This window comes from Phacochoerus africanus, chromosome 15 (genome assembly GCF_016906955.1).
Source record: "Phacochoerus africanus isolate WHEZ1 chromosome 15, ROS_Pafr_v1, whole genome shotgun sequence".
In the NCBI taxonomy this organism is placed as follows: Eukaryota; Metazoa; Chordata; class Mammalia; order Artiodactyla; family Suidae; genus Phacochoerus; species Phacochoerus africanus.
In genome coordinates, this window is record NC_062558.1 from 109,533,072 (window position 1) to 109,545,480 (window position 12,409).

General features: G+C 53.0%; 1 protein-coding gene across 2 annotated transcripts in view; it reads right to left on the bottom strand.

Moving 5' to 3' along the window:
• Nucleotides 1-3,168: 3,168 nt before the first annotated feature.
• Nucleotides 3,169-12,409, bottom strand: part of CRTAC1 (cartilage acidic protein 1) — a 153,880-nt gene continuing 144,639 nt past the window's right edge. Inside the window, exons 12-15 of one of the 2 annotated variants that reach the window (XM_047760692.1) lie at nt 7,802-7,947; nt 6,700-6,742; nt 4,325-4,468; nt 3,169-3,510 (exon numbers count right to left, since the gene is read on the bottom strand). In XM_047760692.1, coding sequence (XP_047616648.1) covers nt 3,479-3,510; nt 4,325-4,468; nt 6,700-6,742; nt 7,802-7,947 — 365 coding nt within the window. In that variant the 3' untranslated portion in view covers nt 3,169-3,478. Of the gene's footprint in view, nt 3,511-3,738; nt 3,879-4,324; nt 4,469-6,699; nt 6,743-7,801; nt 7,948-12,409 lie in introns of those variants that run through there. The other variant, XM_047760691.1, reaches the window with a different exon arrangement.

Genomic DNA, 12,409 nt, shown 5'->3' on the forward strand with positions numbered 1-12,409 from the left:
CTGGCCCTCAGAATGGCACCTCCCCAGAGCAGGGCTGGCGGCAGAGGAGATGCTGAAGAGGCCCACGTGTGGTTCCCATGTCTGTGTCTGTGGAGGGGGGCCCAGCTGGCCCCAGGAGGGGACTCAATGCAGGTGCCGCCACCTCTTCTTGCAGCTTGAATGTGACTGTGGGGACCCCGTCTCAGATCTGGGGCCCTCCAAGGACTCCACTTCTTTTTTCCCAACCCATCGCTTGATGCTGGGCAGCATGGGAGGTGGTGGCTTCTGTGTAACCAGTCCACCTGCCCCAAGGAACTGGGAAGGAAGAACACAGCAGGGGGCCAGACTGCCCGGATGGAGCCCCACCTCGGCCCGGCCCAGGTCCCAGCCGCGTGGCCCAGACACAGCACTGAGCGTCTCTGTAAAACTAGGATAATCGCAGCACTTTCCTCTTGGGATTGCTGAAAGGATTCAACAAGTTGAATTCTCGTAAAGAGTTTAGATCTGACCCCAGACATGCTGAGCTCACTAAATGTAGGCTCTTATTGCCATTTTAATGGGTACACTCCTGGGAGGAGCATCCTTGGGCAGAGTGAAAAGGGTATTATTATTATTATTCTTATTATTTGGCTTTTCTTGAAAAACAGGTAGTTTGGGCAATGCTGGCCCATCTTCCTGCTCTGCCCCCTTCAGCGGCTCCAGTTCCTCTTTTTGCATAATCCTTTCTAGCCCATTCCATTATTTGTCAACCCCTGAAGGCGTTTGCTATTTCTGTTACAAACTCAAATCCAGCAGAAGCCCACAAAGATGTCAGGAGCCTGAGTGGGGTTAGTAGACACACAGAGACAAAAACTGAATTGTCTGTGCTTAGAAGAGAAAGGCAAGGGTTCAGACCCCCAGGGTGTCAGAGAAGGGGAAGTATTAGAAAGAGAAGGATGGGACCCTGAGCCTAGCTAGCTTGGGTGTGGCTCTGTGCCCACCATCTGTGGCTGGTTCAGCACAGACTAGTAAGCGCACTGGACCGAGTCACTTGGCTTGGAAAGCCAGGACTCCTGGCCCCCTGGGGAGCTCGTGTTATTGGGGGGCAGATAATGTTGAGCTGGTTTAGTCCCTACCCTGTATCTCTTAACCTCATATTTCTTCCGCCACAAGCATTTGGGGGACCTGACCCCCCCTCATGGGAGGGGCCCAGTGCTTGTCACCCGGGAGCCTCTCCACAAATGCTTGTTGAATAAATGTATGAATGAATTCAGAGAGCTAGCTTTCTGAGATAGCAATTTAAGAATTTAGCTAGACTTTTATTTATTCTTATTTTTTTTTTTTTGTCTATTCAGGGCTGCACCAGCAGCATGTGGAAGTTCCCAGCCTAGGGGAACTGTAGCTGCCAGCCTATGCCACAGCCACAGCAACGTCAGATCCGAGCTGCATCTGTGACCTACACCACAGCTCGCGGCAATGCCAGATCCTTAACCCATTGAGCAAGGCCAGAGATTGAACCCGCAACCTCATGGTTCCTAGTCAGATTTGTTTCTGCTGTGCCACAATGGGAATTCCTACCTAGACTGTTTAGAAAGCTTCCCTGAGGCCTATGCCAGGCACTGGGCTCTTCTATCTGGCTGGAGGAAGGCAAAATGGGGCCAGTAACAATGTCACTGCTATTTACCATTGTATGCCCAGAGCCTGGCACAAAATAGGAGCTCAACCAATAGTGCTGAAAGAAAGAAGGAGAGAGAGAGAAAGAGGGAGGGAGGGAGGAAGGAAGGAAGTGGAGAAGGGAGGATGGATTTAATGGAAAGTCTTCTTACCCTGCAGTCAGGATATAGTAGTTGTGCTCTTAGCACCTGCGGGGACTTCTGAACTCCTCTTTGTAACTCATCTGGCCCCATGTACCAAGTAGGGTAAAGTCACAGATACCCTGTTATAAGAAGCTCAATGTGCAGGGATTCAGAGTTATTTCTTATAAGGCCTCCCCTTATAAGTTTGCTGTCACCTCGGATCTCCTGATGTCCCTGTCAGGCCTGTCACACTAGCTGTCTTGTCCCTCATTTCTTGTGCTGCATGTGCAGCCCTTCAGTGGACACCGTTATCTGGTTATTTACCAGTGCATCTGGAACCATCGCCTCTGTGCGTTTTGGGTCTTCCTTATCTCACTCTCTGAGAGCCACGTGTTCATTTCTAAAGAGGCAGCATCTTCCAGAATGACTAGGGAATAGTCTGAACAGTGACAGTGCTGTCTGTTACCCCCTGACAAGACGGGGTGCTGGGAGAGGGCTCTGGCCTTGGCTCAGGGACCAGCTAGCTCGTGACTTTGGGCAGATCACTTTGTCTCTCCGAGCCTCATCTCTGGGGCTTGTTCAGATCTTTGATTCCATGTCAACACACAGGAGTGGGCTTCCCAGAAGGGGAGTGAGTTTAAGTGCATGCATGCTGTTCCTGTAGCTGTTTTTATTTTAAGACTTTTCATTGAAGCTCCTGTTCTGAGTGTTAAAAACAGCACTAGCTAAGAGGAATTGATATTTTGAGACTGATGAGGTGTATTATTATTATTATAGCAGACAGTGGTAGGGTTTTTTGGTTAAATATGTTTTCAAAAGGCTTGGTGTGGTCTTAAGTGTGATTTTATTATATCTTGGGGGGCCTTTCTTCCCCCAGGAAGAACGGATCTGTGATGGATAACACACCTTCCTTACCGAAGCTGGTCATGAAAAGGATTCTAAGGTGTTGCCTCATTCCTAAAGGGGAGGCTTCCAGGTTTCCAAGAACATTGCAGAGGAGACCAAATTGCAAGTTCTTTCCAGAATTCAGGGTCACCGGACACGCTTGGACGTGCCTAGGTACAGCTATATATTAAAAGGTCTTAGAAAGGAATGGGCTCTTAGGGATACACCAGCCCAGTTTTCCTATCATTTAGATTAGAGCAACTGAGGCCCGGAGTGGAAAAGTGACTTCCCCAGGGTACTCCCTCCATGCAGATCCCTTGCTCATCCCACATCCCTCGCCTGGTCCAAATCCCAGTGCCCTACAAATGAACACTGATGCACATAACCAACCATTGCTCATGCCCACTTTCTCTGACTCATGAGTTGCTTTCCAAGGGCCACGAGACGAAAGGGCTGCTGCTAATTCAGCATTCCAACCACCTCTTCTTGCCTCCGACACATTTTTTTTTTTTCATCAGCTAGACACTAATAGCCAGCAGAGAGTTTATTGGCATAATTTCTCCAGAAAGAGGCTGGAAGACTTAGCAGGTTCAAGCTTTAACATTTTTATCAAGAGTCCCAAAGGGCCACACTTTTCCCCTCTCGTCATCACCCCCAACCCCAAATATGGCTTTCTCTACCGTGGGCTGCCAGGGCCCGCAGAGCAGAAACAGCACAGGCCAAACCAGCAGGCACGTGACATATTATTGAATCAACTGAGCAAGCAACCACCTGGGAGCCATCTTTGTTAAGGGCAAAATAAGACGCTCGTGACACTGGAGGATACAGAAAAGACAGGACTATCTTGATTCTTCTGAAGGAGTGAGGGAGGCTGGATGGGGTAAAAAACATGTTCTCAGAAAACATGCAAAGAAAGGCTTGACAAACAACTAAGATCACACGAATATCAGTATCTCCCAAACTTCCCTTTTCAAAGATGGCCACCCCTGCTGTCCATTCAGAGGGAGCACACAGCAGAGTCTACTGGGTGTGGAGAGAGAGAGAGAGACAGGCAGCAGGAGAGATTTAGTTTTCCACAAAGGTTGTTAATTTTGTTTTGTTTTTCCTTTATTGATGGAATTTAAAGTGCATATAACTGAAGGCAAAGTCCAAGGCCTAGAGAAAGAGATGAGGCCCGAGAAAGAGGCTCAGAGATTCTAAAGGCGGCAGAAGGATACCCACCTAAAAAGGCCACTTGAGCTGCAAAAAGGATGGGGCAGAGAGGCAGAAAATGGGAAAAAGAGAAAGGGGATGGGGGTGGGGTGGGGGTCGGGGGAAGTGTTTGGGAGGAAGAAGACAAATACCGTTTCAGAAATGCAGACCAAGATGCGTAGGGGAAGCTAGTCTAGATCCCGGGTAGGGAAAGATGGGCCGACCTTCAGGCAGGAACGTTAGTTTTAGGAAATGTGAGAAGGGGAGAAACAAGAAGAGTGATAGCCTCTGACCAGGACACTGCACCCCAGGGGCCCTTCGGATGATGGCAGCAGTGGTAGGGCTTCTTCCCTGGAGACCGAACGGGGGTCTCAGGAGACTCTGGCCAGCCAGGGGGGAGGCAGGGGCTGGGGACCTTGATCGGGGGGCCTTCCAGAGCTCCCTGTGGAAGGCCTCTTCCCTCTGCTCCTGGACCATGGCCGGGCCACACTTACCCACACAGGCCGTGCCGTCCTCGTTGGGCTCGTAGCCCCGACTGCATCTCTTGTTGGTCCGGCATCTGTAGCTTCCGTATGTGTTGACACACACGGGCTTGTCTCGAGGACACACGAATGGGAACTGGATGCATTCGTTGGTGTCTGAAAGGTGAGGGGAGTCAGTCACTCCCCGGCAGGGTGTGGGTGGCAGGTCCTTGCCCAGTCTTTGCTGCCCTCCCCCGACCCAACCCTGTGATGACCTGGGGCATGTCCCTTCTCTCTGGGCCATGACTTGCTCACTTTGGTCCCCTTGGTGGGCTCCTCCTGTACTTGACCTCGACCTGAGGGGGGCGCCCAGGCTCGGTCCCAGGGTCTTCTCTTCTCTCACACTCTAGGCGGTTCCTTCACACAGGAATCATTCCAGACCGCCCATCTCCAGCCACAACTCTCCCTGGGGCTCCAGACGTGTCACTCTGTCTACCAGGCATCTCAAACTCGCTAGGTCCAAATGGAACTCCAGATTTCCCCTAGCCCTCAAGCCTCTTCTGCCCCCACCATTCCCATCTTCCCCAGCTCAATCAACGCCACTATCAGCCACTCGGCTGCATGAGCCGACATCGGAATGATCCCCGATTCCTCGGTGCTCTTTACCCTGTCAGTTCTGCCCCCACAGGACCACTTTCATCTGTCCACCTCCTTTTCACTCCTCTGCCACCAGCAGCTCTTGCCTGGATCTCTGCAGCTGCCTCCTGCCTGGCCTCCCAGCTCACCCCTCCCCCACACTGCTTATAGGGTTCTTAACTCATTTCATCCAGCTTTTGGGTCACATGTTTGTGGTCTGTCTCTCCGACTAGAACGAACGCCCCTCCAGGGCAGGTGCTTGGCTTGCACCCCCAGCATATCAGAGGCACGCAGATGTCTGCTGGGTGATGAAAGGAAGAGGTGGCTGCCCTGGGGAACACATAGGGTCTTCCCACCACCCAGAGGAGAGGCTAGAATCTCTGTGCACGTGCACTGTCTGTTTAGAGTGGCCATGTGGGGGCAGGAAGAGCGGAGGGGACTGATTTCCTCCACAAGCCACCCTTTCAGCCAGCCTCCTCCAGTTCCCACCCGTGGTCCTGCGCCCATGCAGCACCCTCCATCAGAACACTTTCCCGCTCTGCCTCGTGAACTCCTCATCACCCCTCAGCTCTCAACTTAGACCTTACTTTCTCTGGGACACTTTCTCGGCCCCTCCCTAGACTGCTCGAGGGCCCCACCTGTGTGTTCCCACAGCAGCCCCCCCACCCCACCCCAGCCCTGCTCCTGGTCATCGCTGTTTACTCCGGTGCCCCTCCCACTGGCTCTAAGATCCACAAGGGTAAGGACTGTGTCTGTCTTGTTCACAACTGCATCTCAGTAGCAAACCCATTGGCACGGGCTGATGAGCATCTGCCAAGGGGACTTGGGAGGAGGGCTGCCTGAGCATCTAAAGGCAGGTGGAGGAGTTCCCGTCGTGCCGCAGTGGAAACGAACCCAACTAGGAACCATGAGGTTTCGGGTTTGATCCCTGGCCTTGCCCAGTGGGTTTAGGACCCGGCGTTGCCGTGAGCTGTGGTGTAGGTTGCAGATGTGGCTCAGATCCCACATTGCTGTGGCTGTGGCGTAGCTCCAATTAAACCCCTAGCCTGGGAACCTCCGTATGCTATGGGTGCGGCCCTAAAAAGCAAAAAATAAAAATAAATAAAATATATACAATAAAGGCAGGTAGAACCTTTGGCCTGACCCCTCAGTGCTGGTCATCGGGATGGGAGACATTGGGTGGAAGGTCTTCCCAGGGCTGAGCCTCCAGGCTGCCCCTTAGCCATTCCAGGCCTTCAGGGGACTTTTAGAAGGTCACTGGACCCTCACAAAGCTGCCTCGAAGAGCCTGGCAGGGCTGCAGTTACCTGCCCCCCAGTACTGCACAAGGCTGCGATCTCCCTTCTGTGCTGTGACCACACCCACACCCTGGTTGGCTCCAAAGACCCCTGGCCGTGCCCACCCTTCCTCCCCACAGCTCCCTTGCTTGCTCCTTGCTGGGTGGAGGATGTGTCCCTGCTCTGGGCACCCTGGCCGCTGGACCAGGCCTCACTGCGAGCACCGGCCAGGTGGCTGTGCATCTCCTCCCCAGGCTCCTTCTCTCCGTGTCCATGGCAGGAAGCACTGCCAATCGCCAGAGCTGCAGTGATTCAGCCTGCTGGTCGCTACCATCACTCCCGCCTTGCTGAGTCACATGGCGGTTATCTTGGCATCTGGAGCCCAAGGGACAAGCAGCCCCTTGTCTGCAACCCGAGCCTTGCCGGGGCCTAGGCTGACATTCCCCAGCAAGATTCTGGCCTCTGCCCCGTTCCCTGGTACCTGCAAACAACTTACCCATGCAATGGCCATTTTCTTGCTGGGAGAATCCTTGGCCACACTGCAAGGCAGGCAGAAGCGGAGGCAATAGTGAGTTGAGAAGATCCCATCCCAGGTCCTCACAGCTGTAGAGCAGCTGTTACCCTGACCCCAGAATGAGGGGTGCTCTTAGCGCTGAGCCTGAGAGAGCCCCTCCCTGCCAGGACTCCCCTGCACTGAGAACTGGAGACTGGGGGGAAGGCCAAGAGCAGATCCAGTGCAAGCTCTTGCTCATTCGCTTCGCATGGGAGCCACATGCCTGCGCTGGGACATCCCTCCTGTGGCATCGCCCTGAGGCCGAGGTCGGGTCTCAGGAAGGCCAAGTGTAAAGAGGAGTGGAGATGCTTTTTGCTGTGGATGCTCACTCTCTGCACCCTCTTCTCTGAGAATCTCCCCCACTCATAGGGATGGGTGCCTGCAAGCCAGGTCCCCCTCCGGAGACAGAAAATGTCAACAGCTGGAAATGGCGTATGACGGGATGCTGGTGAGGGTTACTGGGGAAGAAGGATGCCCCTGCCCCTGAGCCAGTGCACTAATGACAAAGGTCCTTGAGCGCCTGGTTCCTACTCACCCCGAGCTTTCCCTGCTTTTTGTGAGCTCCCCAGAAGCCTTCCTCTTATTCGCAAGGGCCTGGTCCTTTCCAGAGTGGCCCAGAGCTCTTCCTCCCAGAGCCCCCAGAGGCCCTGCCCCACCCTTAGAAGCAGCAGGAGGCTTTGTCAGAGCCTTGGAAAGAACCAGGAATGACCCGGGGCTAGTTCTTAACTCTGTTTACAACTGGCTGTGCAGTTTCAATAGGTTCTCTTTCTAGGTCTCAGTTTTCCTCTTCTGTAGAATGGGCACAAAGATACTTGTGCTTCAATACCCCAGGATTTCTGTGAGTAGTGGAAGAGATGTGGGTGTGATACTGGTGTGCAAACTACAAATGGAGGGATCATTATGAAGCCCACCCTTTGCTAAGAAGATTTCCATTATTTCTAGAAACAAAGTCAGCAGAGTCCTGGGACTCCAGCTTCAGCCCAGGGGGTTGTGGGTGGGGCCTGCTTTTCTGGTCTTTTTCTGAGGCCCAGACGCCTTAGCTCACCTCCAGTGGGGCCGGGTCCTGAACTTTGTCCTCATCCCGGGGATAGGGAATCTCCAGCACAGAGTTCATCTCCCCATTGGCCACATTCCGGCTTGCCATCTTGCCATCCGGCCATGTCACCTCCACGCTGCTGGCTTCATCCTTCCCTGTAGGATGGAAGGAAAAAGGGCCAGTCACAGAGGAGGGGGACAGGGAGGGACTCTCAGCAAAAGTATCGTCATTCATTTATTCATTCCCCTAATAAAAAATATGAACTGAACACCGTTCTAAGTGCTGGAGAAAGTGTGAACCAGGCAGAGGAGAACAATGCCGCCCAAGAGAACCTCTACAATGATGGCCATGTGGCCGCCGAGCACCTGCAGTGGGATGGGCGTGATAAGGATCTGAATTTTAAATTCTGTTTAATTTTCACTAATTTACATTTAAATGGCCACACGTGGCTAGTGGCTACCATACTGGACAGCATGGTTCTAGAACTTACATTCTAGTGGTTAGGTCAACAAACCAGAGGCTGTTCTAGGGAAGAAGGTAAAGCCTGGTGATCAACAGGTTGACTTTGAAGTCCTGGGTTCCAATCTTTTTCTTTTTCCTTTTTCTTGTTTTTCTTTTTTAGGGCCCCACCTGTAGCATACGGAAGGTCCCAGGCTAGGGGTTGAATCGGAGCTGTAGCTGCCGGCCTACACCACAGCCACAGCAACACAGGATATGAGCTACATCTGTGACCTACACCACAGCTCACGGCTCAGATCCTTAACCCACTGAACGAGGCCAGGGATTGAACTTGCATCCTCATGGATCCTAGTCAGGTTCTTAACTCGATGAGACACAGTGGGAACTCCCCGGGTTCAAATCTTGGCGGTGCCACGTATCTAGCATGTTGGGAAGGACATGGTGGGGGATGGGCACATGGGAGACCTTTACCTCTGCCCGGCTGTGTAATCTCGGGCACGTCACATTTTTTTGGTCTTTGTGTTTACATCAATATTTATAGTCTGCTGGAGCCGTCACAGGGAATGTCCCTATTTTCAGGGAGCTTCCCCTCTAGTGGGGATAGACAGGCACACAGATGAACAAATAAATACTGACAATCTCTATGAAGAAAACAAAGACAGGGTGATGGGCAGAGAGGAAGTAAGAGTTGGCTGGGGCCTTTTCTAATGGGGGAAGGGCTCTTGGGGAGAGGGATTTGAGCCAAGCTCTAAATAAAAGCCGAGGGGCCAAAGACCAGGAAGGCAGAGGGCACAGGAGGAAGATCATTCTGCAAAGCTGAGATGTTTCCAAAAACTACTGGTGGCGAAGCTCAGAGAATATTCACAGGGAATCCAGCCACACATCCTTTAAAGCAGTGTGTTGCATCATTGGCAGAGAGCAGGCTGGAAAGATTTGTCAGGTGTTTAGGCATTGTCAAAGCAGCCCCGGCTCCCTGCTTAAGGCATCAGGCCCGTCACTGAGACAAGGTCAGGCTAATGGTGATGGATCGGGGTGGGGAGGAGGTGGGGGCTGGGCCTCACCTGCAGGGAGAGGCCCTTCTCTGGTCAGGCACCTGGGAGAGAGGGCAGTGCTTAGCCCAGGTAGGAGGGAGGGGGCAGGCCCCACTTTGTCCCCTCCCAGGGCTGGCCAGATATGGGCTCGGTGCTTAGGGGTCCATAGATCCAGACACTCCCCCGCAAGCATCATTCGTGGGCTGAATAAATGATGTCACCCACACGCATGTGCTACTTTCCCCTTTCCTGTATCTAGACATTGCCAGGAAACAAGGGAAACTAAAATTCGAATGCTGTCGAATTCATCGCAGCTTTTGATCCCTCCCGTTCACCAGTGCCTTTTACAATGGTTGCTACCGTGGGGGCCGCGGGTAGTCTGCGGAAGATTTTCACGTACAAAAGGGGTTCTCCTATTTAAGAAAAGCGTGGAAGCCACGTCCAAACTTGGAGGGCAATCTCTGTGCAGATGCCCCTGGGCCGAGGTCCGCTCTGAGGTGGGAGCTGAGACAGCACGGTGTGGAAGGACCCAGCTGCATCTCTCTCCCCGAGTCCCAGCACGTCAGTCTGGGGCTTCCGGAGGAAGGTCACCTTGAGAGCCACATCATCCGCTTCCTGAGCCTGCCTGTGTTTGGTCCCCTTTTGCTCCCTGCGACCCAAGGCCTCCAGAGCCACCTCATGGTAGCGTTCCAGCCTCGGGCAGCCTCTGCCTGCGTGGGCATGGGCACGGCAGAGCAGCACCCCCCGCCCCCCGCCCCATGTGGTACAGCTTCTCTTCCCACAGAGACTCCCCCTTTCAGACCAGGCTTACTGATTCTGGAGTTGGCTTTATTAAGCCAGAAAACATTTCATATAAACCCCCACTCCCCCGCTTCTTCCTTCCACAAGAATTCATGTTGGCGAAGGGGATGAAAATAGGATTGGGGCTTGTCCACTGCCCGCACTTCTGTTTTGAAACAGCCTCTTGAAGTTCAAAAGATAGGCATTTTTAGGGTCTTCAGCACCCAAATTAAGTGGCAGCTATAAAAAGTAAACATTTTTCCATTTTAAAAAATGGAGACAAAGAAAAGCAAATGTTTCTCACCTAAGCCAACAGACCGGCTACATGAATACATTTTCCAGCCTGACAGAAGTGCCACAAATAACTCAAAAGAGTTGCCGAATATTCATAGACACACACAAATTTACATCCTGCATCTGAATCTTGCTTCCTGCCTTCCTCCCGACCCAGGGAGGAGGGGCAGGGGCTCAGAGGTGTAAGTCAGCCACGGGGAACACATCTCCTTGCCACCGATTATTTTGCCACCTTGGGGGACCCTCTTGGGGCCTCAGTTTCCTCATCTGGAAAGTGGGAGTTCTAGCCCATCAAAGAAAGACCGGTCTTCTTTCTTGGAATGTGAGCCCTGTCCTGGCCGAGGGTCACCCGCAGGGCTCCCATCCTCATCATTTTTAAGCTGGGGGTTGGGGGGGGCACACCCTGTGGTTCACAAAGGGCTTTCCACTTGTTGGCAATGACACTAGAGAGTGTGCAGCCCAAACTGTGCCAGGTGGTTCTCGGTGTGACTGCCTTGGATCACACAGCATCTCCACGAGAAGGTACTCGTTTGATCATTTCTGTTTTAGAGTTGAGGGGGATGAGATTTGGAGAGGTGAAGGGAATGACTCAGTTACCCGGACGGGAATGTCTGATCCCAAAGCCTGTATCTGCTGAACCTCTGTTCTACTGCCCAGTCCGCCCCCGGGCCAAGCATCATGCAGGGATCTCTGGGATTTAGCAGGAAGGCGACGGACCCAGGCCCCATCCGGGAGGAGCTCAGCCCCGTGGGGCAATGAACATAGTGATTACGCTGTAATAAACTGGGAAAGCCCACCCATAGCGTTGGTACCACTTGATGAGAGGGGTGGGTGTTAAAAGTCATTTCATGGCTTGTTGCAGGAATAACAGCTTGTGAGGCAGAGAAGAGAAGGAAGAAGCATTCCAGGCTGAGGCTACAGCATGTGGGCAAAGGTACAGAGGCATGAAAAGGGCGAGTATGTTGAAGATCAGGGAGAAGTTCAAAGCTGTCGAAGCAGAGGGTGAGTACGTGTGTCAGGTGGGGTGGGTGCGAGGAGAGACGGGGGGAAGGACACTGGAGCCTTCACAGGTGTGGCTGACTTAAATCTTCCCATTTACTCTGAGAGGGAGAGTTTATACCCACTCTTCAGATGCAGACACCGAGGATGGCAAGGTGCAGTGACTTGCAGGTGTCTGAGCTAGGACTGGAATCTGGGCTCCTGCCCCCAGGCCCGGCTGTTCCCCCTGCCCCAGAAATCTCAGGTTTTGAAGCAGCGGCACAAACGAGGGGGCCCAGCCCCCAGACATCACACAAGGGTTGCCTTTAAGCTTGCCAGACTGCTGGGGCCTGGGTGTTGAGGAGCCGGGTCGTGAACAGAGGAGGCCCCATTAAAAGCAGGAGGGAGTCGCCTCTGGCAGCTTTTAAAGGACAAAGGCCACAGAGGCACAGAGAATTGCGCTTTTCAGAAGAATTACAAGCACAACAGATGGTGGGAATACAGTTGGTGGAATATTTTTGCACTTTAATAAAGCAATTTCTATGTGGGCCACCGAATTTTCCTTCCCTAAATGAGCACCAGCCGGCTTGGAGGCAGCTCTGAGTCACTTGGAAACAATCGGCTGAAAGGAAGGCAGGGTGTGTATGTGTAGGGGATGGGGGTGCCTTCCAAGCCTGGGGGGGACTGGCCCAGTGGGGAGCCCCCTAGTGGGCGCTGGCGAGGCAAGGAGAGAACTGGCACTTGTTTTCATTTCCTGGGTTTGGTAGAGCTGGTTAGCCCTCTGCCAGCCAGGAACTGGAGAGCCCCGGGGGGGATAAGCAGGGATGGCTGTGCAGGGCTGGGATGTTGGTTCAGAGCAGCCAGGGTGCAGCGTGGCACCCAACAAGGGCTGTGAGCAGAAACGCTTATTTATTATTATTATTATTATTATTTTGTCTTTTTGCCTCTTCTAGGGCCGCTCCTGCAGCACATGGAGGTTCCCAGGCTAGGGGTCGAATCGGAGCTGTAGCTGCCGGCCTAGGCCAGAGCCACAGCAATGCGGGATTCGAGTTGGGTCTGCAACCTAAACCACAGC